The sequence below is a fragment of the Daucus carota genome, chromosome 6, assembly GCF_001625215.2.
Source record: "Daucus carota subsp. sativus chromosome 6, DH1 v3.0, whole genome shotgun sequence".
Taxonomy (NCBI): Eukaryota; Viridiplantae; Streptophyta; class Magnoliopsida; order Apiales; family Apiaceae; genus Daucus; species Daucus carota.
In genome coordinates this window covers 20,146,107-20,173,079 of record NC_030386.2, presented here as the reverse complement: position 1 = coordinate 20,173,079, position 26,973 = coordinate 20,146,107, and the positions used below count along the sequence as shown (strand labels likewise).

The following is a 26,973-nucleotide window of genomic DNA, read 5'->3' as shown; positions in this document are numbered from 1 at the left end:
AAGCTCATATTTCTTCCACATCATCTTCTTCTCTCATTTTCTTTCATTTTTCATTTTCCCACCTTTTTCCATCTCCACCATCATGGTAGAAATAAAAATAAAATATTATTTTCTTCAAATATAGGGATGATTATAGAGAATATGATCGGCATAAAACAACATCTTAGTTACTTATAAATATAAATAATTATTAATATATTATATTTTAGAGGTTCAAAATAGGTATCGGTTTACTCTTACATGTTAGGATATCAGAATAAAAAATTGAAAGAGGTGTAGAAAAGGAAAAGAGAAAAAAAAAGGTGGGACGATAAATATAAACAAAATGCCTGCAGAAACGGAATCCAACCTTAACAGAAAAATGTGCACAAAACGGATAAATTAGTCTCACAAAAGCATGCTGAAATCCGTGAAGAGTGACATATATAGATCCGTCACAGAACACGAAATTAAACAAACTGACAAGAAACCTTGTAAGCTGTCAGTAATTAAACTCGGGCCCCACACACTTAAATAGAATGTCCCTCCTCTTCATACTACTCTCACTCACTCATCCCTCTATCACCAACCTATACTTACACACATTTCACCTATACACACAGATCCAGAGCTTCCGTTGAGCTGCTGCAATGGCGGTGGAGATGGGGAAGACGGTGCTGGATAAAGGGTGGTTAGCTGCGCGGTCAACGGAGGTTGACCTCACCGGAGTTCAGCTCACCACTACTCATCCTCCCGCAATTTCGCCTGCCGGGAGTCCCTGGATGGAGGCTCATGTCCCCGGAACGTAATCTTTTGTCTCTGCTCTATAGTTTTTCGATAATTTATCGTTTTTTATATCTCGTTTTGACTTTTGACACGCATGTTAGACTGATATATTAAAATTTGGATTATATACTTTTTGTTAGTAAAAAGAAACTTTGAGAATTTTTTATTTTTACTGTGCGGTCAAATTATCTGAGTATGTGTATGTTGTTATGAGTTTAGGGAAATGTAGTTATTTTTTGATTGAATTTTTGAAGTGGCTTGCTTATGATTTATGAAGTAGTAGTAGACTTGTTTATTTTGTGATTAGTTTCGAAATCATGACTTGTTTCGAGTTTAAGCTACTTAGGTTTTGTAATTACTTGGATTTTTTGAGGGTGTGATAATATGATCAGGAGATAATAGCACAGAATTGCATGGATTACGTACAATTAGAGTTCAATGGATTGAGTTCATTCTTCGTCGTTGGATAAAATCTAAACATGGATTCAAATTTCAGACCTATTTTGTTCTTCAAATAATTTTAACACTATCCTCACTCAATTATAAAGATGTTTCAATTCTAACAATCATTAAGAACATTATTCTGCTACTTGACAACATTACAGAGCATTATGTTTTGCTATCTACAATATTAATTATTTTACTTGTTGATTGCATTGTTGAACATAATGTTTATAATGGCAGATGTTTAAAAGAACTAAGAACAAATAGGTCTGAAATTTGAAGCATTGTTCTAAATTTTATCTAAAGATGCAGAATGGACTCTGAGACTCCAGCTAAAATGGGGTCTCCATTGAACTTTGCGCTCATTATCATTGCTTTAAATATAGATGATAGGATTAGCAGATAATAAGTTAAATTTTTTCTAGTGTTGAACACTGTTTAAGTATTTCTGCTTTAAAATTATTTGAACTGGGATAAAAAAAATTTTTACAACTTGGAGCCAGAGCCTTCCTTTTGCACTATTACAGATATATAAGCTATGATAAAAGTGGGTTAGAGGTGAATTTTATGTATAAATTTGTGGTCTTTTGAATTGTTTCTCTCTTTTCTTGACTTGCTATCCTTTTAAGAGTGGTGATAAGGGTACCTTTGTATTACCTTGTCTTATTATAATAAAAAGTTTGCTGTATCATCGTCTGCTAATGTTTAATATGTGTTTAATTATTCTTTAAGTGGTTTGGTATGCAGTGTACTGGCGACCCTTTTAAAGAACAAACTCATACCAGATCCTTTTTATGGGTTGGAAAATGAGTCCATTATAGATATTGCTGATTCGGGGAGGGAGTACTACACTTTTTGGTTTTTCACAAGTTTTCAGTGTAAGCCGGTATGCATCTCAACACTCTATGTTTATATAACTACTTACAGTTGTAGAACTTTGATATAGATGAACTGCATAATATTGGTCATGCATGTGCTTCATACTCTTTAATAGGTTTAATATTTCAAAATTTATGTGATGCTAATGCTAAAACTTAAAAGTAATCAGATAGTTACTACTTTTGTTTGCACCAAAAGAGTTCATCTTTTTCCTGCTCAATCTGTGAAATGTGAAATCCTAAAGTTCGAGTTACTGTTTATATCCTTTACATTTCAAAGCTCATATATTTGAGTTATGCATTAATCAAAACTAAAATTGAATTATAAGATTTACTGATTTAGTACATCAACAAGGAGATATCCAAATGATCCTTTGAAGGAACCCAATAAATATCATTTTCCATGAATCGTTAAATACTATACATATTCTACTGTTACTCTCACTGATCAAAAGCATTTTAAATATTTTTAACGGTACCTCTGATATGTAAAATATTTGATGTTTTTCTATATATTTGAAAAGCATCATTTTAAATATTTTACCGGTACCTCTGATACATTTTTGTTTGTATGACATAATTATCTTTCTCATCAGGATAAACATCATTCGAAAATTATGCCTTTAAATTTCAGTCTTACTACCACTATCTAATATTGAGTGTTCTCAGATGAGTAATCAGCACGTGAATCTGAATTTCCGGGCCATTAATTATTCTGGAGAAGTGTATTTGAATGGGCACAGAAGGGTCTTGCCGAAAGGGATGTTCCGAAGACATTCCCTTGATATAACTGATATCCTGCATCCTGATGGTCAGAATTTACTTGCTGTTATTATTTACCCTCCTGACCATCCAGGCAGGATTCCTCCAGAGGGAGGCCAAGGTGGTGATCATGAGGTATTAACTATTTACATTTTAATAAATCTTTGATTTTATAAGACCAATAGTTTCCTCCACATTTATAAGATCTATATATTTTTTCAAGTCAACATGGATCTTTAATACAGTCTATGATATTTATGATTTGAAATGGAAATTTACTAGGAAACAAGTAAAACTATAAGCATAGGAAGCTCCCTGTTCCACTTCCCCTACGTCATTAACCATCTACAGTGAAAGTTTTGATTACAAAAACTCTCAAGTGTCAATAATGCAATAATGGGGTGTACGGAAAACACACAGTCTAGACCTTTTATACAACCATGTTATATACTTTAATAAAAATCATATGTCTTTTAACAGTGAAAATGTTATAAGGTCTCTTAGTTTTTATATGAATGTTTTTACTGTTTCATGTTTTCATACTTCAATCAAGTTGTATATGTGATGATTGATCGGGCGGGCTTATAGGGTTAAGGTTTTTTAAGACATGCTCGAGACATCAAATTGAGATATGATGTTACAATTCAACACACTTCATAATGTTCAGGAGTGTTGGTGTAGTTATTTCACTGTGTCTTTCTTAATCTCAATTATGATTGCTGAATTTTCTTATCTGTTTCAAATTTATTTCCTGCAGATTGGGAAAGATGTTGCTACACAGTATGTTGAAGGCTGGGACTGGATAGCTCCTATAAGGTGAATAAGGAGCTAATTCTTTGACTGATAGTGATTTGAAGTTTTGAACTCACTGCTGGATGTTGATTCACTCTCTCTATTTCTTTTTACCTTGTTAAGAAGTCTCCAGAATACCATCACATGGTTATGTGCTCATGTAGAGCACAATCATATTGAAATTTCTCAACGTTGTTGCTGATAACTATACTTGAACACTTTTGACATATAATGTAATATGAGAAATCATAACATGTAATATTTAGAAATTATTTTTGCAGCCAAGTGTTTTTCGAAGTGGGGTGTATAACGTGCAGTTCTTTATTTCAGGGATAGGAACACTGGCATCTGGGATGAAGTATCTGTTTCTGTTACTGGGGTGAGTTTGATTAGATACATCTACCGCCTATGTTTCATTTCTATCCAAGTGCAGATCAAATATCTTGTAATTTCAGTGTATCGTACTCTTTTGGCTTCTTTTTTACCTTTAATCGTCAAACCTTTTCATCTCAGAGTAATTTTGTAAACAATATGCTTTTGTCGTAAAAGACGAACCCATGATCTCTCATGGAAAAGATATTGACTTTACCACTAGGCTATTCTTTAATTCTTGAGTTGTTCTCTGTTTCTACATGATCTTGAACTGTTATTAATTTCATTATGCCACTGATTCTTATTAATTCATACACTGTTCTTTGCGGTCCCACTTCATTGTTCTGATGATCATAAGCATTTTGCAGCCTGTAAAGATAGTGGATCCTCATTTGGTGTCATCATTCTTTGATGGCTGTAGGCGAGTATATTTGCATGCAACCACTGAATTGGTAAACAATAGTGCTTCAGTTGCTGAGTGTGACTTGAATATCCAAGTAACAACAGAGCTTGAAGGAAATGTATGCTTGGTAGAACATCTTCAGAAAGAACATGTGTCAATCCTTCCTGGAGGTCATGTTCAATATACCTTTCCTGAGGTTAGATTATTACATATTTAAATTGTTTTCTCTGCTATGCTTTTCAGATAGTGCTAATTTTGAAGTCAATATACAGCTGGCTATATATAGTAGTGTTAGGTATCATCCCATTACAATGGTAGCATGGGCTTTGGTGATCCAAAATATATATGGATAATAATTGTATGTTTAGACAATTACTAAAAAAGGTATGTCTTGGTCAATAGTAAGGGGAGGAATTATTGGGTATCAACCAATATGAAATGGATTCTGATTTGAGTTGGCAATTTCAACATAAGATTCCAATTGGCGTTGGGTATTGTGGGCGGATGTTTGATTATTGTAGGCTTGAGTATCATAGTTTGATTGATTGTATTATTGACAACACTTTTGATTGATAATACAAGTTGGGACATGGGTTTTCCATGTTATATATTTTTGTGTGTGTGTGTTTTGCATTATAAGGTGAATCTCGTATTTTATCCATAAGAAGTAGAAGTGATTACGCTGTAAAAAATGTTATGAGTGGCACTCCATCCCATACATTTTCCAACAAATAAGACACCGCAAATGCACCACTATATTTCATGGCGTGCTTTAGATTTAGAACAATTGGAATAATTTTCAGTAATCTTCTACCAAGCAGTGAAAGTTGGTCTAAAATTTTTTATCGTCTCGGTCCTTGCTACCATCCCTGTTTCTATTCTTTAAATTTGCTTCTTTCTTTTTCTTACCATTAAGTTCTTTGTGTGCAAGCACAATTTACTTCACTATATCTTTGGAAGAACCCTGTACTGGTTAATTATTTTTCCTAGTTTCGTTGTGTATGAAACGGAACTGAAAAAAAATATATATATATATATATATAATGTAAAAAGACACAGACCTTTTATGGTAGTAACTATATTGTGTGGGTTAGAATATCTTTAAATATGTTTTTAGTAGAGAATATGTGTTACTATTGCATCATTTACTCTTTCTTAGCACTCTAGTTAGGATGTTAATGGTCTTGTACAGGCTTTCTTTTACAAGCCTAATCTATGGTGGCCAAATGGCATGGGAAAGCAATCTCTCTACAATGTTGAAATATCTGTTGAGGTGAAGGGTTTTGGGGAGTCTGATTCATGGAGCCATCCATTTGGATTTCGCAAAATTGAAAGCCACATTGATAGTGCAACTGGGGGAAGGTAAAGATTCGCTCATATTATCGATGCATAACTTCACCTTTTTTATGCAAGGGGTGCGAGTTACCATTATTGCATTTGCATGTTACAGGTTGTTTAAGGTGAATGATCAACCAATTTTTATCCGCGGAGGCAACTGGATATTGTCTGATGGACTATTACGACTTTCAGACGAACGTTATAAAACGGATATCAAATTTCATGCAGATATGAACTTCAACATGATACGCTGTTGGGGTGGTGGATTGGCTGAGAGACCCGAGTTTTACCATTACTGTGATATTTATGGACTGCTGGTAAGAACTCCATGTGGCCATGTGCATTGTTTAGAGTATATTTCATGACATGCTAAAATTTTCAGTGTTGCATATAAATTTAGTCGGTGAAGTTTCATATTAGAGTAATTGATTATTTGTTCTTGTTCCAGTGCACTATTCTGCATCATATGCTACTATTCTGCATCATGTTCTATCTTATGTTGCGACTCTTTTTTGATAAGTTCATCTTCAAGTTTAAATTCTTATCCAGTATGTATTTAAGTGAGTACCACCAAGCATGACTGCCCTGATGTATTTATAGGTTTGGCAAGAGTTTTGGATAACTGGAGATGTTGATGGACGAGGTGATCCAGTTTCAAACCCTGATGGTCCTTTAGATCATGACCTTTTCATGTTCTGTGCAAGAGACACTGTCAAGCTTCTCAGAAATCATCCTAGTCTTGCTCTTTGGGTAGGGGGCAATGAACAAGTTCCACCGGATGATATCAACACAGCTTTAAAAAATGATCTTAAACTCCATCCATATTTTCAGAAAATCAATGAAACTGAAAACTTAACAAAAGAACTCTCCCCAGTTTTAAAGGATCCTAGTCAATATCTTGATGGTACACGCATTTATGTACAAGGATCTATGTGGGATGGCTTTGCAAACGGTAAAGGAGATTTCACGGATGGGCCATATGAAATTCAGAACCCTGAAAACTTTTTTAAGGATGATTTCTACAAGTATGGCTTCAACCCTGAGGTTGGTTCGGTTGGAATGCCTGTTGCAGCTACTATCAGGGCAACAATGCCTCCAGAGGGATGGCAGATTCCTTTGTTTACTAAGCTCTCTGATGGCTATGTAAAAGAGGTTCCGAATCCTATATGGGATTACCATAAATACATTCCTTATTCAAAGCCAAGCTTAGTTCATGATCAAATATTGCAATATGGTACCACAAAGGATCTTGACGATTTTTGTCTCAAGGTAGGACATACTATTTTGGTGCTAATGGTGTAGTGCTGTGCCAACTTTCTTCTGTTCTCTGAGTTTACTTGTTGAAATATCATTTCAGGCCCAACTAGTTAATTATATACAGTACAGAGCTCTGCTAGAAGGCTGGACTTCTCGAATGTGGAGTAAATACACAGGAGTCCTAATATGGAAAACACAAAATCCTTGGACAGGTCTAAGAGGCCAATTTTATGATCATCTTCATGATCAAACTGCAGGGTTTTATGGTTGTCGCTCAGCAGCAGAACCAATACATGTCCAGCTAAATCTGGCAACATATTTTATAGAGGTAATATCGACATTTGTTAACAAACTTGATTGGGAGATGGTGATTCTGTAAATACATTGTCCTGTGCCCTTTATCCTTAATAGTGCAGGGAGTAATCTTACGCAATACCATCTATTTTCTTAAAAAAATCGTAGATGCGTAATATATCTTTTAAAATTTTTTGAATTAAGAAGAAATAATTTTACTCTATCTGCTATGAGGAGTTTCCGAGAAGAGTGACCTAAAAACGTAGGATACTGGTGTAGTTTTTAATCATAAAGTTTAAGGAAAAAACTACAAGGACATGTAAATTTGCTGGTCACTATTTCTATGTTAAATGTACAAACTTAATGGGAACTGAAACTTATTGCATTTCTATTTGTCTGCCAAGCAGGTTGTTAACACTACAGCTGATAGATTGTCAAATGTGGCAATAGAAGTATCTGTGTGGGATTTGGATGGAGCTTGTCCATACTACAAAGTAACTGAAGTACTCTCTGTTCCATCTAAGAAAACTGTACCGATAATAGAGATGAAGTACCCAAAGTCTAAAAAACCAAAGCCTGTCTACTTTTTGCTTCTCAAATTTTACAATGTATCAGATGACAGCATATTGTCAAGGAACTTTTATTGGTTGCATCCTCCTGGTGGTGATTACAAATCATTGGAACCATACAGGAAGAAGACAGTACCCCTCAAAATAACTTCGCTGACTATGATACGTGGGTCAAGTTATGAAATGCGGATGCATGTAGAGAACACCTCAAAGAAACCAGATTCCAAAAATTTGCTATACAAAAATAATTTTGCTCACATTAACAGCAACAATGATTTTGATAGTTCCTCATCGAGATCTGTACATAATCATGAAGAGCAGCAGGTTAATAATAATATAGTTCAGAGGATTTACCGCAAGTTCTCAGGGGAACCTAATGGTTTGAAAACTGTGGAAATTAATGGATCTGAGACTGGTGTTGCTTTCTTTCTCCATTTCTCTGTTAACGGTTCAAAGAAAGATCAGAAAGAAGGAGAGGACACAAGAATTCTTCCAGTTCATTATTCGGACAATTATTTCTCCCTTGTTCCTGGTGAAGTCATGACTATCACTCTCTCCTTCGAGGTCCCTCCAGGTGTCACCCCAAGAGTTACTCTTCAGGGTTGGAATTATCATGGTGCTCATTCTGTCTATCATTGATCTGGGTAAGCAGTGTTATCATTCTACATGAAATTGCAATATGGCAGAAGTAGTTTAATAAGCATCAAAACTAGGTGTTCAATATTACGGTGCTTAAATCTTACTTTGTCAAAAGGTTGCTCTACATGTTTGACTATATCAAGATTATTCACACACTAAATGTACTAGCTTTATTGCATCCTGCTGATATGCTCTGACTCCTGGCAACTCACAACCACATCCTCATCTGTTCCTCCTCTTTCATTATTTTGTAGCATTATAAATAAGGAACAAACAGTTCATTGTATAACCACTAATGTAAATCACAACATTTATTTTCCTGAAGTTGTTAGACAAACTGTTAGAGAAGTGTTAGAATATAATATGATCCTCGTAAGTCCTCCTCCCAACACCTTGAGGTTTTGGGAGAATTGGTCACTTAACATGGTATCAGAGCTCAAGTTCACAAAACATGGGCTTTTTAGAATATAATATAATTCTAGTAAGCCCTCCTCCCAACACCTTGAGGTTTTGGGAGAATTGGTCACTTTACGAAGTAAACAAAGCAACAAGGTTGCATATCCTAATGACCTCCTTATATGAGCCCTGTATAACTTAGATTCATACTGCTATTAAGGAGTCGGGAAACGCTAACATGTAACGTTGAGTAAAATTTATGTTTTAGCTGCAGCTCAATGAAGCATTTCAGTTTATAAGTCATGTCCATTATATTTGGATTTCATATATGTCCCACATTCTGAAGCAGATCAAATTTTGATCTTCATCAGTCATGCTTGTACGAACCAGGGCTGGAGCTAAAATGAGCTTTATTGGGCGCACTAGGAGCAGAGGTCAAATCTCAAAATTGTGATCAATTTTCTTTGTTTAGCAGGTTGAGTGTTGTTATAGCAGCTTTGTGTTATATGGTTGCAAAGCTTTTGATACTTCTGTTTTTCACCAAAACATTTGAGGCAATGCAATGTAAACATCAGACTGGCATGTATGATTATAAGAGTAATAACTTAATGCAAGGCAGAGAATTTGTGGTATATTGCCATTTTTATATATTTAACTTAATGTACGATCACGTTGTGACACTAAACCTGCATTCTTCCCTACATTTCGACTACTTTTTCCTGTACCAGAAACATAGCAGCGACAAAATTCAAATCTCCTCCTCGTGGAGTCTCGTCTCTTTCGTGTGAGAGCTCTCACATGCTTTCTACCTACTTTAAGACCTGATATGTCAAATTCAATGATTTTATTGCTTTAAGAGCTGATATAATTATACAGTCGTTGTTCTTGTGTTTCTTTTCTGTCCCCATGGCAAACTTTTGTAAATCTCCTGACGTGATAATTCCAGATGCATCTCTGTTTGATATGATCTTGAGCTTTATTTCCACAAGGGTTAACCTGGAAGCCCATAATTCTTTCCTGCATTTCTGTATTATTACTTAAATCAGCCAAAATGTCTTCAGGATTCTATTATTAGCCGTCCTCGCAGAATATTGCCAGTTTGTTAATTAACATCTAAGAAAATATATTGTGCCACAATCTAGCTCTGATACCCCATTTTGGTGCCCATCACAGGTTGTTACCGACTATCACAATCTCGCTCTAATACCACGTGTTGAACATGCTAAGCGAGTCATAAATGATTTTGTGATATTATCCGTTTTGGACTTAATCCGCATGATTTTGTTTTCGGACATCTATTAAAAAGTCTCATATTATTGGAGTTGTCTGGACTATTTGACTACTTATATTCTAAATTTTGGCCCCTAACCACCACAGAGTCCTAACAATCAGCGGACAATATCATATACTGTCATGAATTTATGACTATGGCTCGCTGAGCATGCCCAACATATGGTATTAGAGTCAAGTTATGACGGTTCTTAACGATTTTATATGAGTTCTAGTGGCCCACGGACGAGGTAAGTGGGGCCACCAGAGTATGGGATCGAGATTAGGGTATGTGGTTTTTTCCGGTATGAATTTTAAGGAAGGCAGATAATCAGATGAACTTCTAATATTAGCCAGTGTTGTGAAAAGCGCAAATCGGTTCTAAGCGGCACGAGGATCTTCTAGCGCTTAAGCGGTAAAGCGGACGCTTGATGTGCTCGAAAAGAGATTTTAAAAATAATCGCAAGCGCACGATCACCGTTTTAATATTTAAGATTCGATCCACAGAGATTAAAATTATTTTCGAAACCTTAATCTTTAACCTAGGCGAATTAGAACATAATTTTGAGAAGAGGGTAAAAATTAAGTCTAAAATTATCACTTAAAAAAAAAAGTCATTAAACTAATTAATTACTACTTAGTGAACTCACTTATGTAATTAATCTAACTAACTAACTACTCGTTAAATGAAACCGCTTAATCTTAATCAACAAAAAATGAATTAAATTAAAACTTTAATTAATAAAGACAAATCGGCGTGGCATTATTGAAACTAAAGCTGGCCAATATATGTTAAAGAGAAACCAAATCAAACTTGATTATTAAAAACAAACTTACGAGAACAAAACTTAAACATATTTAAATTAATCCAGGCCAATCAAAGATCTGTACCAGAAAATGTGGACAAATTCGGCCAAAGTATTGTAAGACCCAGAATGCAAAAAAAAAAAAAAACGTGAGCCAGCAAGCCATTAACTCGACACATACAAACAAAGAATAAAACGCAGCCAAAACTCTACAACTATGACTCGGTGGAATCAGCTTCGGCCGCAAAATGAAACAATACAGCGAATCGAAACTAAATAAGCAAAAGGGGGCCCAAAACGCAGCAGGAAACACTACTCGGAGGCTCGGAAACTCGGCTGACTCGAAGTAAACAAAACCCAAGCAAAACAGGACTCTCGACTCAGACAGAACTCATCAAAACAAGAAACGCGGCAACACCGAAACTCGTTACAAAAACTACAACTACGACTCTGAAACGAAGCAAAATCATGACTCGGCAAACTCGGGACTGACTCAGTGATTAAACTCGGCATAAAATGACTACGCAGAAACAGAACTCGAACTCGGTGCTACAGCTCGCAAAAGAAAACAGAACAGGAGAAGGGGGTGATGCGAGAAAAACAGAGGAGTTAGTACTGGGTTTGCTTTAAAAGAAACAAAACAAAAATATCATAAAAACGGCTGAATAAATGAACACAAAAGGGGCTGCTGATTAATAAAATAAAACTACCGAATTAACTTACTATATAACTTTTAGAAATCTGAAACCCTAACACAAATTAAATTTTGTGCTAGAATTTAACTTCTTACTAAAATGAAATCTACAATAAGAGATCTACATTAATCACAAGCTCAATGACTTCTTTTTTTCCCAAAAAGCAATTAAGCATATGGTGGTACTAAGAAGCAACATTTCACTTGGAGCAAGAAAATTAAGACAATACAAGATTAAGCTACAAGAAGATTTGCATTAAAAATAAAAGTGTTTACAAATATGGTATGAAATTGAGAGAACAAAAGAAGATCTATCACTATACTACCTACCAACTAGGAAAAAACTAGGTTAAAAAGATGGTGATTACAAGTAAAGGGGTGGGGGTATTTATAGCTAAAAATGTAGGGTTTAGGGGTAGGGTGGCTAAATCTAATCCATCCATGTGGGATGTGTGTTGGGTGGATCATAGCCTTCCATGTGTCCCCTTACTTGCCAACTTTCTTTGATTTTCTTCTTTTCTTTTCTTTTTCTCCCTTTTTCTTGCATTTTCTCTTCTTTCTTTATTTATCTACAATTTCCTGAAATAAAATAAATAAGCAATTAATACTACGAAAATAAACAAAAGATAGGCATTTAAATATGCAAAAATATGGACTAATCAACGCTTAAGCGGAATTTTAAGGCGGATTAATTAAATATAATTAAATATTTAGTTATAATATTAATATATTTAAAAATAATATTATGTTGTATTAAGAATATGCATTTTTAATATTTCTGATAAAATATATATTTTTTTAATTTTATAATATAATTATAGTTATATTATTAAAAAATTAATATTTTAAATTTTTTTCAAAAAAAATTTATCAAGTCAACATCATTTTGACCGCTTAATTACCGCTTAACGACCGCTTAATCCGTTTAATTGTCCGCTTAATTTTCAAAAACGCTTAATCTCCCGCTTAGTACAAAATCGAAGCGCTTTAGGGCCGATTCCGCTTAATTGACCGCTTAATGCGCTTTTTACAACACTGATATTAGCTGAGGGAAGGTAGATCACACTCGAGGATGTAGCATTGGACAGGGGTCGAGTTCGATGCGTGAGGAGGAAATTGTCGGTTGGATGAGGGACAAAAAGATTAGAATGTAAACACTGGTACTACAAATAAAATGTTGAAGAAAAACCCCCAACCTAAACTACACAAGGCACCGATAATTATTTTCAATTCCCAAAACACACATACACAGGGGCGTACTTTGGATCGCCTTCTTGCCAAAGCAGCAGATCCAGATATTTTTGGTGTTATGGCCATGGCTTTCCACACTACAGGTTTGTCTTGAACATTTTTAAAAACGGAAGGATTGCTCCATACTGATTCAAAGCTGAAAGAAAAAGATCGAAGAACAGGTGTGATCTTTTCAAAACATAAAACTATATGATTATTATTATGTGATTATAAATATTATTGTGACCTAGTTCATATATATTTTTTTATGATCGGATATAATTGTGTGCTTAAATTCTAATTGTTTTGTATCTTATATTTTATGTGTTTTATATTCTCCTTTTTGATTTTTAGTTTTCCTCCGGTACCCGTGATGATTGTATGCCGTTCTTGGATGATAGTGGTGGAGGTGGTGACTTAATTAGTGCGAGTGGTATAATTAGATTAGCTTATTGACTAATTTTATTGCTTGTTTGTAATTTTAGCTTTATAATTTTGGATATTGTTTGGTGATAAAGTAGTAATGTAGACCTTAATCTTAGTTTTTTTGAATAGCAAGTTGATATTTTTTAAATTTATTTATTTAGAATTTGACTTTTCTCTGCCTTATAATTTGAATTTTTGTGTCTTCATTAGAAAATTAATTGATAGTCTTTAATGTTGATTTTGTACCTGAATTCTATTATTCATGGGTCCATAAAAGATGGCTTTATTATACCTTAATGAGGTATTATTGCGCCATTAATGGTTGACTGTTTCATTGGTGTATACCAAATTTATATTATGATGATAATGATGATTAACTATAATCGTGATATATTTGTTTGACAAAATTTTGTCTTATATTTTAGTAGATATATCTTAGCTATGTTTTATATTTTCAATTAATTTTCATATTTATATTTTTTTAAAAAAATTTATTGAGATATCATTTAATTATTTTCTATTGAGATTTATATTTTATATTGTATTATTTTTTTATGTATCTAACCAAAGAGATCTCATCATCTCTTTGGCGTAATTTTTTAATATTTTGTTTTACATAAGTTTGAATTTTACTTTTCCTATCTTTAAAAATTATATCATAATCATATTTTTTTCTGATTATGAGTTTGTTGACTTTTTCCTTTTTCGTTTTAAATAATTCGATTATTTATTGTATGTGTGAACTTATTATATTCTTTTATTTTATTGTATTTTTTCAGGATGCGCGAGTGGAAGGAAGAAGTGGGACCTCTTACGGGTGTTTTCTTATCGAACATTAAAATTTTATTGTCTAAGTGTCCCCGGTCATCTTTGCATGTCCGAGGATTAGATGGTAAACTTTCTTGAATGAAAAGAACTCCTGGCAGCAGCTTTTGTATTCTGATACATTCGTTATACGAGAAAGTATCTTGTGAAAAAAAATAAAAAAACTTCCCTGATACTAGACTTTTTGAGAGGTGCACTAAAACAAATTCGTGAGGACTATATCTGAAACGAACAATATCATATTATTTCGAAATTATGACGAGTTTAACTATAAGGCAAGTATAGGCAACCAAATGAATCCTTAAAATAGTATATTTTCCCAAAATACGTCTTTCCACAAAAAGGTCATTAATTAAAATTTCAATGCTAAGATGTTTGGCACAATTATGAAGATGTAATTATTTCATAGGTATATTTTACAAGGTATCGTTATCGTTTATTTGTAAAATTTAAGTACTTAAAAAGGTATATTTTTGCCTATTTTGTTTAAAAACAAAATTTTTTAAGTAAAGTATAAAGTAGTGATTGATTAAAGGATTTTTGTATTTTATTGATCTTAATTTAAATTTATAATAAGATTTTAGATATTATTTTAATGTTTCAAAGAAATAATCACGGACCACTTTTTTGAGCAAAAAAACTAATTTTTTTCCTCAAAAGGTGGTTATTCGTCACTTTTTTATAAATTAAAATAATACCAACCATCATATAACAATTTTAAAATTCGGTTATCAAAATAAAAAAACAGATGAAGTTCGATTTCCAAAAAATATTTTACTCTTGATTTTTTTTTTTGAAATATGATAAAACAAAGCGCTCGATCTGATAGTATTGAGTAGATCGGATGTAGATTAATCTTTAAGAAATTTGACCCGATCAACCAAACTCTCTACCCTTTGCAGTCTTTATCATTTTTCTCATGACCACAGCAAGAATCTTCTCCGTTTGTTCCTCCCCATGTAAATAAAATAACAAACACTGTAGCATGTTCACACCTGCAATGACTATTTTAGAATAATTTGTTACTTTCATGTATACGACTTTTGCAAACTCTGCATAAAAAAGAAACTTCTTGGTTATCCCACTGCTAAATTTTATTCTCCCACAAGTCCCTATAAAAGAGTCTTGTTAGTTTCTTACCAACTCATTCACTTCAAACTGATCATAAATACTTCATAGTTGTGAGTTTAAGTTTCTTTGTTTTTGTGTGGTGAGGTGCAAGAAAGCATGAAGATCAAAGGGAGTGTCGTGGTGATGAAGAAGAACTTGTTTGAGCTGAATGATGTTACGGCTTCGGTTCGTGATTGGTCTGATGAGATATTGGGACATAAGATCTCCTTGCAGCTTGTCAGTGCTGTTAATGTTGACACACATGGTATGTTCTTCTGTCTGAATTTTTACTGATGAACTCTGTTTGTTTTGCACCACCCCTTCTCTTGTTCGAAAGTCCCTCCGTCGCATTCAATTGTATATGATTATTTTTTGGCACGACTCATTTAAAGTATAGTTTCATAATATTTTTTTAAATTCTTTATTTTTCTGAATAAAAATTTGATATTTAAATTTTTATATAAAAAAAGAAAATTTTTAAAAATTATTATAGACTATACTTTGTAAGAGTCTCGAAATGCATGCAAATAGTGAACATATACAAATGATTGAGGGAGTGGCTTTAGAGTAGCTTACGTCTCGTTGAAAAGTTGCTGTCTCGACTAGGACCGTAGTTCCAAGAATAATTAAGATCGTCAGACCGAAAATAAGAAATTTAAATACTCATGCATACTTTTTTTCGGGTGAGAGACGAACCCTTCACCAGGTTCTGATACAAGGACATATATTGTGGGAAGAGTCACTCTTGTATAGTTTACGAATTTCTCCCTCTGCTCCGTTATATAAGACGTTTTTGACTGTTTTCATGTATTTCCACGAGTTCTGGCTCTATATTTAAAAAATTATTTTCTGATTTTCTATTCTGAATAAAAACGCTAATGATTGAGTTAGAACTCGTGGAAATGCATGAAAAAACTCAATGGACCGTACTGGCATCATTGGAGTTAGAAGTTTATAATGATGGAAGGAATAATACTAATAACATGGTTGATGCTGAAGAATAAATATTTCAGCAGTGCAGACACTCAGATGGGCCATTTCATTTATTATTCTGTCGGTAGGATAATAGTGCTAATTATTCCTTTGTGATTTTAAAATAAAAATCTCCATCTTTTGATGTTTCAAGTACTTTTACCCCACTGCTATTTTGCATCTGTTTATAAAATAATTCCCACTCTGTTCTTATGATAATGTATTGCAGAAGACTCATGAAGACATGAGATTGGTTATAAATTTACTTGGAGAATCAGATGCTTAGATTATAATAAAACAAGATCAATCTCATTAAGTGCACATATTCTTTAAGATCAATCTGAGTCAACCATGTAAAAAATCTGTAACAGATTCAAAGTCAAATGGTGCATGTTCATTATTTTAGTCTGTTTTTACTGAAAATCTGCAGACCTTTGATAAGATGACACTTCTTTTGTATTTGGAGCAAACTAATGCTACACCTGGTGTTTACAGACAATAAGGTGCATGGGAAACATGGCAAACCGGCCATTCTGGAGAACTGGACTTCGAAAACTCCTAAAACAGTGAGTGATGCAACGTTCGACGTTAGTTTTGATTGGGACAAGGAGAGTGATGGAGTGCCAGGGGCATTTATCATTAAGAATAATCACCACCATGAATTCTACCTTAAGACCCTTACGCTTGAAGATGTTCCTGGCTATGGTCGTGTTCATTTTATCTGCTATTCTTGGGTTTACCCTGCCACGTTTTACAAGAAAGACCGCGTTTTTTTCACCAATCAGGTCATTTATGAATTTTCTTTTTGTGTTTTTGCAAAATAAATTTTAAGGCATCTGGATCATTCTTTCTAGAATTTTTTTTCTTGCTTGGAAAGAACTGGGCTCATATAGTGTTCGAAAAAGTAAATGTAAGCTATTTTCATCAGACTTATATTCCAAGTAGAACGCCGCAAGCTTTGAAGTACTACAGGGAAGAAGAACTGGAAACCCTGAGAGGAACCGGAACAGGGAAACTTGAGGAATGGGACCGTGTTTATGATTATGATACGTACAATGATTTGAGTAAACCAGATAAAGGTGCCAAGTATACTCGGCATATTCTTGGAGGAAGTAGCGAGTATCCTTACCCTCGAAGAGGAAGGACAGGGAGGCCACCAACAAAAACAGGTTAAACTCTACTTAGAACTTCTAAAAGTCATTAGTATATATAGTTTTATGGTTTCAATAAATTGTCATACTAAAGAAACTCTGAAGTTAAGTATTCTGTAGTGGTTTGCCTTTGAAGATTTTAGGCCTGTATAAGTGAAACCTTAACTTGATTCTAATAGAGGTAGAATAATTGCATAAGTTCAAATCTTTTAATTTGACTGTAATGTTAGGTTTATTGTATCATCTCGCAGATCCTAGACATGAGAGCAGGCTGTCAATTCTTGAGAGTTTGAAAATATATGTTCCCAGAGATGAAAGATTTAGCCCTGCGAAAATGTCAGATATAGCTGCTTATGGGCTGAAATTGATTATTCAATTCTTAGTCCCTGGGATTGGTGCACTGTTTGACAAAACTTTCAACGAGTTCGAAAAAATTGAAGAAATAGTAAAACTATATGAAGGAGAGATCAAACTATCTGATGGCCCTGTATTGTCAAGTGTTCGAGAACGTATACCATCAGAAATGCTCAGAGAACTACTTCGAACTGATGGCGAGCCAGTGCTTAAATTCCCTATGCCACAAGTGATTAAAGGTATTACAAGAAGATCTAACTTCCTTTTATTGGCATCAGATGGTTTTTTGATTAAGTTTCCCACAGGTAAACTAACTGCCTATATTCTTTGATCAGCTAACAAGTCTGCTTGGAGGACTGATGAAGAATTTGCAAGAGAAATGTTGGCTGGAATAAATCCTGTTGTCATCCGCCGTCTACAAGTGAGTGAAACCATATTTTGTGAAAATTTCTGAATAGTCCATCTCTTTTAACAAACTAAATCAGGAGCTCAAGTCCATCATTGTCTAATATATTTCTTGAACTCGTAAATGTTATCACTGTGCAGAAATTCCCGGCAAAAAGCAAATTGAATCCTGAAGTAGAAGGACATAAAGCGTATGATTTAGAGGGACTAACCGTACATGAGGTATAAATCCCCTCCCCCTCTAATATCCTTTTTGTGTGCACTAGCATGTGAACTTTAAGGACTTTCATACAAACAACACCTTTTAAAAGCTTATATATGCAGTAAATTGTTTAAGTGCATTGTTTGACAGGCAATTGAGAATGACAAACTATTCATATTAGACCACCATGATGTAGTAATGCCATTTCTGAGGGGCATTAATACTACAGCGACAAAGACATATGCCACAAGGACACTCCTCTTCTTGAAAAAAGATGGAACCTTGAAACCTGTTGCGATTGAGTTATGCTTGCCACATCCAGAAGGGGATGAATTTGATGAACTTAGTACAGTGTACACACCAGCAGAACATGGTGCTGAAGGAACCATTTGGCAGATGGCTAAAGCTTATGTTGCAGTAAACGATTCTGGCTATCATCAACTCATATCTCACTGGTAGAAGTTTACCAGAAAAAAGCTTCATGAGGCACTAAAATGTTATGTGATGTAACTTGGGGTTTTATTGTTGTTTCAGGTTGCTTACTCATGCAGCAACAGAGCCATTTATCATAGCAACAAACAGGCAACTAAGCTCCATGCATCCAATTTATAAGCTTTTGCATCCTCATTTCCGCGATACAATGAACATAAATGCATTAGCTCGACAAACTCTAATAAATGGTGGTGGACTGCTTGAAAAAACTGTTTTTCCGGAAAAGTTTTCTATGGATATGTCCGTTGTGGTGTATAAGGAATGGAATTTTACTGAGCAAGCACTGCCAGCTGATCTCATCAAGCGGTAAATATATCTATTAAGTTTAAGGAACACCACATAGTTATACTTACTCTAGGCACTTCCAGCTACAATATTCTTTCATTTTCATTTTTAAATGCTTGAAATCTGCTTATGAGAACTAGCATGACTTGAATGGTATTCTTATTCCTTTTTCTCAGAGGGATGGCAGTGGAGGACTCGCAATCTCCCCATGGGGTGCGCCTAATTATAGAAGACTATCCGTTTGCTGCTGATGGACTTGAGATTTGGTCAGCCATAAAATCATGGGTTAAAGATTATTGCTTAATCTACTACCCAACCGATGATATTATCCAAGAAGACTATGAACTTCAAGCATGGTGGACTGAAGTGCGCGAAAAGGGTCATGGTGACAAGAAAGATGAACCTTGGTGGCCTAAAATGCAGACTCGGGATGAGCTAATAGAGTCATGTACTACCATAATATGGCTGGCTTCTGCTCTTCATGCAGCAGTAAACTTTGGCCAATATCCATATGGTGGCTACCTCCCTAACCGTCCAGCAATGAGTAGGCGCTTCATTCCTGTTCCTGGCACGCCTGATTATGAAGAGCTTGAGTCAAACCCCGAAAAGGCCTTTCTAAAGACCATCACTTCTCAGCTATTGAGTGTTCTTGGAATATCCCTTGTTGAGATTCTGTCAAGGCATTCTGCAGATGAGGTATTTCTTGGACAGCGTGATTACTCAGAGTGGACTACTGACGAAGAACCACAGAAGGCATTCGAGAAATTTGGAAGCAAGTTAAAAGAAATTGAGAGCAAGTTGGAGGAAATGAACACTAATGGGAAATGGAGGAACAGAGTTGGACCCGTGGACATGCCTTACACTTTGCTCTATCCTAGCAGTGAAGTTGGTCTCACCGGCAAGGGGATTCCTAACAGCGTTTCCATCTAAAGTATGACCGTTTCCAGTTTACTCTGTAACTTTTGTTCATTCACATTTCGTGAGGAATTGATATTGACAGCGTGTTATCTTAAGTTAAGTTCAGTACTTGTATGATCAAGAAATAATCACAAGTACTGCTTATTGCCCCTTGGATAAACTAAGTGTCCAAATCATAATCAATTGATATTACCAAATTGTTCTTGCTCATCATTCATGACTTGTCTCTGCATCAGAAGTTAGAATCTGTATAATTCATGACTCTGACTCTTTTTTTTTTCGTGTTTCAAATATTAAAATGCAATTTTATAAGAAATTTAGCATCTGCAACACCGCAGAACAAGTCATGAGGTCGCTTTCACATGTATAATTCGATGTAAAAATGAAATTATCATTAAATAGCCTCCAAGATAGTTCTTGCAGTGACAAGAATGGCTAGCATAATGCCACTTTTCGACAAGCAACCCAACCTTCTTCCCTTATCATTTGGTATTTTTACCAAAATCTTGATCCAAAAGATGCAAGATTTTTTCATCTATATACGTGCAAATAGTTCTGCAGCTTTTAAAAAAAAAAAATCAAATTTGCGCGCACATACTAATCCTGAGTCGAACTGATTAAGTCCTGAGTTTTGGAAGAAAATCAATCTGAACCTACTCTTATCTCAGAACAGAACTTGGTTAAGCAAAACTGCAATGCCTTCGAACTTGGCTTCTGATCTGTAAACGGATACATCAGTAAAGCCTTTTGTCACTATTAAATGTTCATCGTTCGACTTCATTAAATCATCTACCACACAGTGCAGCTCATTAATGTGGCCAAGCTAGATCAAACCTAATAAAAATGATTGTCATGGTTGGCTATCTAGTACTCATGTCTAATTGAAAATTAATTTCTCACTTTTCACCGAAAGTTTTGGCAATTCGAAAGAAAAACATGCCTTATATAGTAGTTTTGATTGGTTTCAGAGTTCATGACTAAATAACATACAAGAAATTTGACATGTAGGGTTCTTTCATCCATTGAAGTCTCTAAAGAACAATTCACACGCAACAATCAATCAGACTTTTAAGATTTATTGGGGCTGTGAAGAAAAGAACATCTTGATGTCACATGAACCCTCTATATAACTTGCTTGTGTTGTGAATCTTGTACATCATAACAAGTTTTCTTGAGTTCTTGTAAAGAGACTTAAGATATTTACATTTCTCATTAGTTCTGATGGACAATCTTTCATATACTTTTTTCTGCTTTCTTTCTCTGTTCTTCTGCTTATTGTTCTTAGTATACAGAATCATTGATCAGAGAAGGCACCAATGCTGCTACATTTTGGATTATCAGTGCTACAAACCGGTCGATGGAAGGAAGCTCAGTACTGAGTTTTGTGGGGAGGTGATGAAGAGAACCAAGAATTTGGGGCTCAATGAGTTCAAGTTTCTCTTAAAAGCCATTGTCAGCTCAGGCCTTGGCGAAGAAACGTATGCCCCCTGGATGGTTATTCATGGCCGAGAAGACAATCCAACTTATGAAGATGGGATCTTGGAGATGGAAGAGTTTTTCTTTGACAGCATTGAGAAGGTTCTGTCAAAAACAGGCATTTCTGCTAAGGATATTGATGTACTAGTTCTCAACGTTTCGATGCTCTCACCAAGTCCATCTTTGGTTTCTAGAATCATAAATCACTACAAGATGAGGGATGATATCAAGACCTACAATCTCACTGGAATGGGATGCAGTGCTAGCTTGATATCCATCAATGTTGTTCAAAGCATCTTCAAGACTCGAAAGAATGTGAATGCTCTTGTTGTGACATCCGAATCCTTGACCCCGAATTGGTACACAGGCAACAATAGGTCCATGATTCTTGCTAATTGTTTGTTCAGGTCAGGAGGGTGTGCAGTGCTTTTGACAAACAAGGTGGCCTTAAAAGATAAGGCCGTGTTCAAGCTAAAGTGCTTAGTCCGGACTCATCATGGAGGCAAAGACGAGGCTTATGGCTCGTGTATCCAGACCGAGGATGAGGCTGGTCGTGTAGGTTTTCATCTTGGAAAGAACCTTCCAATGGCAGCAACTAAAGCTATGATTGATAACTTAAAAGTACTGTCTCCGAAAATTTTGCCAATAAGTGAACTTATTCGGTTCTCAGTTGTTTCATTTTTACATAAAATGAAAAAAAGTACTTCCAAAGGAGTAGCAAGGCCAATGATCAACTTCAAATCCGGAGTTAATCATTTCTGCATCCACACTGGAGGAAAGGCGGTGATCGATGGCATAGGGCAAAGCCTAGGACTCGGTGATCACGACCTGGAACCCGCGAGAATGACACTTCACAGGTTTGGTAATACTTCTGCTAGTAGTTTGTGGTATGTTTTAGGCTACATGGAAGCAAAAAAGAGGTTTAAGAAAGGTGACAGGGTTTTTATGATCAGTTTTGGAGCAGGGTTTAAGTGTAATAGTTGTTTGTGGGAGGTTTTAAGAGATTTGAAAGATGGGAATTGTTGGCAAGAGTGCAATATCGATAATTACCCTCCTAAAACCCTGGTTAATCCTTTCATGGAAAAGTATGGTTGGATCCAGAATGAAGATATCAGCACCTTTAAAATTCCAGAATAAAGGGTGTTATTTTCGACTGAAATGCCATGTTTGAATATATTATATGATCCTGGTAAGTCCGTTCACCTAGCACGCCGAGTCCAATACTGTGGTTATGGATTCATATATTGCTTAATAAGTTGTGTAGCATTGATAGAGCTGATGTACATTGAATTGTACTAGCTAGCATGTTTATTGCTATAGTTTGTTTTGCATTTCTAAAGCTTCATCAGCTTTTCGTCCGGTAAAGAATTCAATTCTGTATTTATGAGTATGTACTTTCGCACAGTGTTTGTTAGATCATAGAAAGGTTACTATTGTTAATACATTTCTTCACTTCCATAGTTTTTGAATCTTGTTTCTTCCCCACAGTAATGTTAGAATTCCGATTATTTTTTTTTAAAGAGAAATACTACGTGCACAGAAAGCGCTACAGAAAATAGTTACAGAATGATGTGGCACCTTGAGTTGGACGGAGCATTTAACATATTGTCTGCCACTAACCCAGTTACCAGTCCTTTATCACATTTATTACTCCCTCCGTCCCTATTTATCTGTCCACTTTGGAAGTAAAAATTTGTCCCTATTTATCTGTCCATTTATACTTTCAAAACTAATTTAATGATAGTTTTTCAAATATATCTCCATAATTTCAATTTTCAAGGCTTGACTTATTCAAAACTTGGTTGAATTCATGTTTTTAAGACATAAAGTAAGGGTATTCCACCATTTTCAAGATATTAATTAGAGGTATTTAATGAAAAAGTTTATACAATCAATTATTTCTTGGTATGTGTTTTTTTTCCCAAAATGGACAGATAAAAAGGGACGGAGGGAGTACATTTTATTTTCTTAACTTATGTTATCCTTTGTACTATCTTTTAATATTTTTATATTTTAAATAATTATTAATTCTAAAATATTTCAAATTAATATATATTATTTTAAATTTCTTATTGAATAACTCATATTTACATAAATATATGTATTTGTACTATAATTAATGAAAATGAGGTATTTAATTTATATATTTCATCTGTGATTTTTCCAAAAAACTAAAATAATTTCAGAAAAAAATACTTTATATAATTATATATTCATTGTTTATTTAATCTTCTTCTTTAAGTGATTCACGTTTTAATTTTTATTGTCTTTTCTTTTTTAATTATTTATCACTTATTTTAACTGTATAATATTTTGAACTAAATTAATAACTTTACTACATTAGACTCGTCAAATATATAATATGTGACGGTTTTCTTAATTATTCTTATACTTTTTTATATGTAATCAAATTTTCTGGTTTTTATTACTTTATTTTTCAATATATTTATGTCGGTTATCTGTATAATATAATAAATGAAAATGAAAAGTCTAATTTAAATATTTCATATGTGATTTTTTAAATAACTAAAATAATTTCAAAAATATATATTTTATATGAATTATATATATATATATATATATATATATATATATATATATTTGTATTTCACCTTTTGATTTTCATTATATTTTTCTTTTAAATTATTTCTGTCACTAATTTTATTTTCGTAATATTTTGATGTAAATTGAAAAATTTACTATACTAGACTCGTAATATATATAATATTTGAGGGTTTTTTAGTTATTCTCTTACTTTTTATATGTAATCACTTTTTTAGTTTTTATTACTCTATTTTCCAATGTATTTAAAGTATTTTATTTTGAATTTATTTTAGTTTTTTGGAAAAATCATATGTGGTATATTTAAATTAAACACTTAATTTACATTAATTATAGTACACAAATACATATGTTTATGTAAATAAGGGTTATTCAAATAAGAAATATAAAATAATATATAGTAATTTGAAATATTTTAGAATTAATAATTATTTAAAATATAAAAATATTAATTAGAAGATACTACAAACAAAAGATAACATAAGGAACAGATGTGATAAAGAACCGGTAACTAGTTTAGTGACGGACAAACATATTAAGGTACCGTTTGGGGTTGCTGTTGCAGACAGCAACAACAGCTTTTTGTTGAAAAACAGGTGAAAAACTGTTTGGTAAATCTAAAAGCAGCTTTCCCGAAAAAAGCTGCTGTTAGAAAAAACAGGTCCTCCCATGCTTTTAGAAAAAGCTGCTTTTCAGCTTTTGCAGAATGCTGTTATAGATTTCATTATAAAACCTTACCAAAATCATTATTTTTTTTATATTATAACTCAAAATAAGAAAATATCAAAAAATTACCAAACAGTTATCTGATTTCTACAACAGCACTTATTTTACCAGCACTTTTTCAGACAGCACAGCAATTTTTAACAGCACTCCCAAACAGACCCTAAATGCTCCGTTTAGCTAAAGGTGCCACATCATTCTGTAGCTATTTTGTGTAGCTCTGTGGACGTAGCATTTCTCTTTTTTAAATTATCAATGACTTATACCTGGCATGAGCAAGATGCAAGAGTAACTTGACAAAGTTTTGGAAACTTCTTTGAGAAATTTTGAAACCTTTTACATTTGACTCTCAAAAAAAAAAATATAAATCTCGCTTTAAATTCATCAAAAAAATAAATTCATCTTCTCTCCTAAACATGACGCTCCGTAATAATAATATTCTACTGCCACTAAAGGAAGAAGATTTTAATAGATTGTTCTTGATATATGTGATTTTGATTTTGTGCAGATTCTTAATAAAATTTCGCAGAGTTAATATAGATTATTTAGGATTCAAGTTTCAAAATCTCATGTATCGAGAAATGTCACAAAATCCATCATTCTATGAAATCCGATAAATCCATCCGCATCTAAATATCATTAGATTTTAATGGATTTTAAATAATCTCAATTGAATAGCATCAGATTTTTAAGAATAATTTAAAATATCAACTGAATACCACCAGATTTTGTTGTATAATTTAAAATCACAATTAAATACACCAAGATTTTAATGGATTTAAAAAAATCTCAATTGAGTACCTTCAGATTTCTTGAATGTGAAAAAAATCCTTTAAAACCTCAATTGAATAAACCCGCTCAATTCAAATCCATAAAATCTCTTATAAGACATATGTGAAAATAATAACAAATGGAATAAGGACAGAGTTAATATATAAAATGCTAAACATAATATATATAAATATGTAAAATCACGGCATTGTTTCTTAGATTATATTTTTCTTGTTGATAAAATGAATCAATTCATTAATTAAAAATCATATGTCATCTACAATATAATCGAAATTAGACCGACGCCGAATAATATCATTGTTGAATCCTTTCTTCTTGAAAAGGCGGCGATTTAAAGATGATTTGAATATATATGCTTGTTTTCACCCGATTGGTTTTCATCCGACTATTTTTCAACGGACTGTTCTGAACAATCGATGATAGATACAACTTCATAATAACTTTCAAACCTGAATCAAAACCATGAAAATCATACCGATTGATAACCTCGCTCATGGTGAACATCAAAACACACCAAAACAAAAACTAACTCTCACAAGAAAGAGAGATTAACAAACCCAAATAAATTGGGAACTTATTGAAAGGAAAACAAGATTTCAAACAAGAAAGCGGAAAAAAGGAATTGGAAATCTCCGCCAGTGAAAACTGATTGAGTTGGGAACTCTTTGTCGCAAGAGAAAAAGAGAGAACAGTCTAATTTATATGAGTTTTAGATTATGTATACTTGCTCGTAACTTTTGATAAAATAATTTGATGGCGATTTTTAATTTGAAAAATCGAAAATGATTACTTTTAATTTTTCTCAAATCCGATGAGGAGAGCATCTGGTACTAAAGATTATACACTATGGTATCATTTCAAATTTTACTACAAGAAGAAGCGCTTAATTATACAGGTGTATATATTTATAATTTGTACTATAATTGCGATTTTTTTTTATCAGCATAACCAAGTCAATTGTTCCAAAAAAAAAACATAGCCAAGTCAATTATAATTTTGATTAATCCATTGAAACTAAAATATTTTTTTTAGTAAGTTTAGTTTTAAATCTCTATATGAATTACTTGATATTAATTCAAATTATTCAAGAATTTACTAATAAATTTCATTTTTGAACGGCATAAAGAACTCTGCTCAAACTATATCAACATTTGTAGAATTCCAAAATTGTTGCGTAAAAGAAATAACTCGTAGTCAGAGTTTACCTAGCTTCTACCGTTTATGAAAAAAATATGATTATTTATGTTATTTATTTATCTGGTTACGAAATCATAAATAAACTTGTTAGAGTAGTTCACGGAATGTGTTTGGGTTTTTAATCGTCAAGAATGGACTGTGACAGTGAATACGTCAAGAAGCCCACACGGCCCAT

The 26,973-nt window shown here is 33.6% G+C and overlaps 2 protein-coding genes and 1 long non-coding RNA gene across 7 annotated transcripts; all 3 read left to right on the top strand.

The window, feature by feature from the left end:
- The first annotated feature begins 492 nt into the window (after positions 1-492).
- On the top strand, positions 493-20,156 carry LOC108227635 (mannosylglycoprotein endo-beta-mannosidase). Of its 5 annotated transcripts, XM_064079482.1 has the most exons (20): positions 496-784; positions 1,957-2,095; positions 2,757-2,984; positions 3,607-3,665; positions 3,972-4,020; positions 4,382-4,612; positions 5,609-5,778; positions 5,867-6,071; positions 6,355-7,023; positions 7,112-7,339; positions 7,713-8,198; positions 15,393-15,534; positions 16,737-17,026; positions 17,170-17,410; positions 17,644-17,985; positions 18,082-18,167; positions 18,293-18,373; positions 18,504-18,808; positions 18,888-19,151; positions 19,307-20,156. In XM_064079482.1, exons 1-20 carry the CDS (start codon positions 630-632, stop codon positions 20,058-20,060), a joined length of 5,124 nt encoding a protein of 1,707 aa, XP_063935552.1. In that variant the 5' UTR covers positions 496-629; the 3' UTR covers positions 20,061-20,156. The 5 variants fall into 5 exon arrangements, with proteins under 5 accessions (XP_017258376.1, XP_017258374.1, XP_017258375.1 ...); XM_017402887.2 differs by lacking the exons at positions 15,393-15,534; positions 16,737-17,026; positions 17,170-17,410; ... (4 more) ...; positions 18,888-19,151; positions 19,307-20,156 and adding an exon at positions 9,300-9,541 and having other exon boundaries at positions 493-784; positions 7,713-8,518; XM_017402885.2 differs by lacking the exons at positions 15,393-15,534; positions 16,737-17,026; positions 17,170-17,410; ... (4 more) ...; positions 18,888-19,151; positions 19,307-20,156 and adding an exon at positions 9,281-9,541 and having other exon boundaries at positions 493-784; positions 7,713-8,518.
- Positions 12,951-14,227, top strand: LOC108227731 (uncharacterized). Its single transcript, XR_010284475.1, has 3 exons — positions 12,951-13,090; positions 13,263-13,341; positions 14,114-14,227. It is a non-coding gene; the product is annotated as an uncharacterized LOC108227731 (long non-coding RNA).
- Positions 20,157-21,029: 873 nt separating the features above from the next.
- On the top strand, positions 21,030-22,926 carry LOC108226583 (3-ketoacyl-CoA synthase 12). The gene has a single exon (XM_017401563.2). The coding sequence runs from the start codon at positions 21,270-21,272 to the stop codon at positions 22,659-22,661; it is 1,392 nt and encodes a 463-aa protein (XP_017257052.2). The 5' UTR covers positions 21,030-21,269; the 3' UTR covers positions 22,662-22,926.
- The last annotated feature ends 4,047 nt before the right edge of the window (positions 22,927-26,973 follow it).